At 46.5% G+C, this 3,905-nt stretch overlaps 1 protein-coding gene across 1 annotated transcript; it reads right to left on the reverse strand.

Moving 5' to 3' along the window:
• Nucleotides 1-349: 349 nt before the first annotated feature.
• On the reverse strand, nt 350-3,570 carry LOC136434526 (forkhead box protein D5-B-like). The gene has a single exon (XM_066427392.1). It carries the CDS (start codon nt 2,702-2,704, stop codon nt 1,442-1,444), a length of 1,263 nt encoding a protein of 420 aa, XP_066283489.1. The 5' UTR covers nt 2,705-3,570; the 3' UTR covers nt 350-1,441.
• Between the last annotated feature and the right edge of the window lie 335 nt (nt 3,571-3,905).

The following is a 3,905-nucleotide window of genomic DNA, read 5'->3' on the forward strand; positions in this document are numbered from 1 at the left end:
TGGTTTAAGGAAAACTTTTTATTTTATAAAATGACCAAGTAAATGCATAAATATAGACATCAAGACCGAAAAATCTAACATATGTGTCCAGCATGTGGCTAGATGCCAATTAGGTAGACCATTTTGCAATTTCTTGTAAGGATTCGTACTCTGTTAAGTGTTTCGTTTTTGGCAGGTTTAGTTTTCGTATTGTTGAATAAATGCTGTCAACTAAATCAGTTAAATCGAATGTATTTTGAATATCAATTGACTTTAGCAAACATTATATTGCTATAATCATACCGGTAAAATTGCTTTAGATATCTTATTGCACGAATGCCAATCAAAAACGACTTGCAAAGCTAAGACATTTGCTAAAACGCTTTTATTTTTGGACACCTGACAGGAATCTAGAGCTAAACGCACCTATAATTTTTAACAACACTTCGGAACATACCAGTTTATACAGAAAGTGTACATGAACAAGTTTACAATCTAACAAGCAATACGAGAATGCAATGCTTCTTACAAGTTTTCCGTGGTTATTTTGTGGTTAACAAATTGTAACGGAAGCTTTTTACTTGCTAATTGTATTTAAACATTGCGGTTAAGTAGTCATTGTAAGTATTTATGTCATTGCAAAAAAACGGAAACAAGTATAGGTAAAATGAAATGCCTAGCTTAACAAAGCATTTTGAAGAGAACGTTTCATCGCTAAACTATAATTCAAATGTGATCGCCGAAAATAAAACAAACGGCGTAACAAATCCATTTAAGACCACAATCTCTTTAAACGTTTCTTTTTTCTTTCTTTTGGTGGCCTGCATTTACGACGAAAAGCAAAATTACAACGAAGCATAGCATATGTTAATGTATACAGCCAGATTAGATTTGCGCCAATGCTTCTTCATTAGATTAAGGCCCTGTATTTCTTTGAAGAATGCACAAACTAATAAATAAGAAAACTTGAATACATAACAGTGAGTCTTTGTTCTGTTAGCAGTCTAAAGTACAGGTTTCCCATTCAATGTACATTTTACAAGACGACAAGAAAACTGTCTAAACGTGACATAGGGTTATCCTATAAAATGTATCCAGCACTGGCCACTTTTACACATTTCGGAGTAAGAATTTGGTACCTTTGACATATTCTTAAATTTAGTCTTTTGAAAGTCTTAGATTATATAAGCAATTTCAGCAATGATATATGTTAAAACCAGTTCTTTAAAATGTGGAACAGTCAAATTGCACATCTTCCAACAAATGGTACATTTGAAATCTAGAAAATTAGTTTCTACATTTGAAGTGACCAATGCTTTTTCTCTGATAGACAGAAAATGAACATCGAACCCTAACGCCTTTTGACAAGAACGCAAACGTTATGTAATAGACTTATAATTTTTTCCTAACATCTATGAAGACGTGCTCTTTTTCACGCCAAGTAATTTCAGTTGCATGAGACTTACTTGAACCGCTGAAAGTTTGGTGAGATGGGGAACATGGATTGAGAGTTCTGTGTGTCGGAGTACTGCCACTGCGGGTTAGAGTTCGGGTACATGCCGACGGGAGAAGACGGGTTGGGGGACGGCGCGGCTTGAGGAATCCTACAGCTACTGTTGTACCATTTGAAGAACGGGTTGTTGATGTGCTGGCGGTAGAGGACTTCGTCTAGCCGGTACGCTTTCCGCTCCGCGTCGGTGTAGGGCGAGTAGATCGAGCTGAGAGAAGGCGGGAAGGAGTAGCCGGGTGTGATCGGGCCTGTGCTGGGGTTCAGGTAGCTATTAGCCATCCCGTAGCCGTTGTTAAGCGTCTCCATTTCCTTCTTGGCACCGCGGCGACGTCTCGACCGCCGGCGCTGGCGGAAGTCTCCCCGGGCGAAGTCCTCGATGTTGGCCGGGTGGATTGCCCAGTAGTTGCCCTTGCCGTCCTCGCAGCGCCCCGCCTTGATGAAGCAGTCGTTGAGGGAGAGGTTGTGGCGGACGGAGTTGCGCCAGCCCTGCCCGCGGTTCTGGTAGTACGGGTAGTTGTCGGTGATGTACTGGTAGATGGAGCCGAGGCTGAGGCGCTTGGCCGGGGATCCGAGGATGGCTTTCGCGATGAGCGCGATGTAAGACAGCGGCGGCTTGACGTCGGCTGAAGGAGGCTCCTTCGGAGCGTCTTCCTTCTTCTCGAGGGACGTGAGGATCTCTTCCATGCCGTTGTTGTCGCTTGTATCCCCGTCGCCGCTTGCCGGGGTGTCGGTGCCGGCTTTCCCGGGCTCGCCCTGCCCTCCGTCCGTCGGAGTTTTGTCGTCCGCCGCTTGTAGATCCGTCGTCGTCTCTTCTTGTTTTGGGACGACGACGGGCGCTTCGGCGGCTGCCTTCTCGTGAAACGTGGCGTTGTCGTTCTCGTCTGGGTGGTTGCAGTCGGTGTAGGTCTTGGTAGGCGGGCTGAGGTACTGGTTCACGCCTACCGGCGGCTGGCTGATTCGCTGGAACGCCGTCGACACCACCGGCGCGTAGGGGCTAACGCTCGGGGTGGTGATGACCGTGTCCCCGTAGGGGTAGCTGGCGGGCTCCGGTTTCATGTCGTAGTTCTGCATGGTGGGACCGAGGGAGCCGCTGGTGTAGGTCGGGCCGAGGTTGTAGCTGTGCCCGAAGGACTGCGTCTGCTGGTCGTGGTGATAGCTGCAGGAATCGCCGAAGAGAGCCGGACTGTACTGCCCGCTGTAGCAGGAAGTTTGCATGGTTGTGGCGAGGGCTTTGCCGGTCGGGGTCTGATATATAACTCGTGTTGCAACACACACACGGAGAGAGATCGAAATCTGCAGAGTTTGTGTTCCCGATATGAAGGATTTGTCTCTGCAAAAACAAGATCTACAGAGCGGCTATCACCTGTTTGGATGAGCACGGCTCAGCGGTTGTGACGGTCGGCAAAGCAAAACACTCAAACACCCGGGAGACTGTTTATGACTCTTTCCTCGACCGTGCAGTACCTTTACTACTTATTCAATTATGTCCATTCAATATCCCCACACGTCTGTCAAAACTTGGCTCGGGCCCTGATTGGTCGATGCGTATCTCTATCGCAAATGCAGAAATCATTTGGTCTCTAACCCGTTATAAACCCGCTGGGCACACAGTTCGTCCGGAATTTCGGTCCGGTCGGAAGATAGTCGCCAAGGCGTCTTCCACAACACCCCATCCTCACAAACCAACGCCTTCTTCTTTCTTTTCCTCCCTTCCGTACACAAACAAAGCAACACTGGATGATATCAGCAATCATTGTTTGCAATCTGTTTATTCATCGGCGTGTAATGTAGTTCTCTCTGAGTTCATATAATCTCCAGTAACGTGCAGTCGTAAGGATGAATTTTGGTGCCTCGCTGGCTACTAGAACAAGACCGGTTGTTTGAGGTTGGCTTACGGCAAAAGATTGTAACAAGTCCGCTTCGGACTACCGCTGAAAAACATACTGCCATTGCGTCGATGTAGGCCCATTACTTTAACAATGGGGATTTGAAACTTTGACAAGTTGTTGAGATGCTGCGTGCTTGGGTCGTCAGGACTACCGTCTACAAAAAAAGGGGGAGTGGGGCGGAGTTAACGATTTGGGGGCAAGGTCTTATCAGTGACAGGCTATTTCGCTCGAACAATGTCCATTAAGATAAACAACAAGATTATTGGGTTCCCTTACACTCTGCCTAGATTTGGGGAGCAGATTACAACAAGACAAAACACCCCACTTGTCCCCAGTTTACATAACGGACAAGTGTCGTTCTGATGGCCATGATTTTTGTTTCTTGACGTTTGACCGATTTTTGGGGTAAGGATCGCCCTGTGACTGCCAAAATCGCAACCAGACCTCACACTCGACAAATTCTGACAAGAAGTTCTAAAAAAAGCAGCCGCCATGTTGAGGAAAGTAAAGTCGAGCCGTGCGCCCAC

The sequence above is a fragment of the Branchiostoma lanceolatum genome, chromosome 5 (genome assembly GCF_035083965.1).
Source record: "Branchiostoma lanceolatum isolate klBraLanc5 chromosome 5, klBraLanc5.hap2, whole genome shotgun sequence".
Lineage (NCBI taxonomy): Eukaryota > Metazoa > Chordata > Leptocardii > Amphioxiformes > Branchiostomatidae > Branchiostoma > Branchiostoma lanceolatum.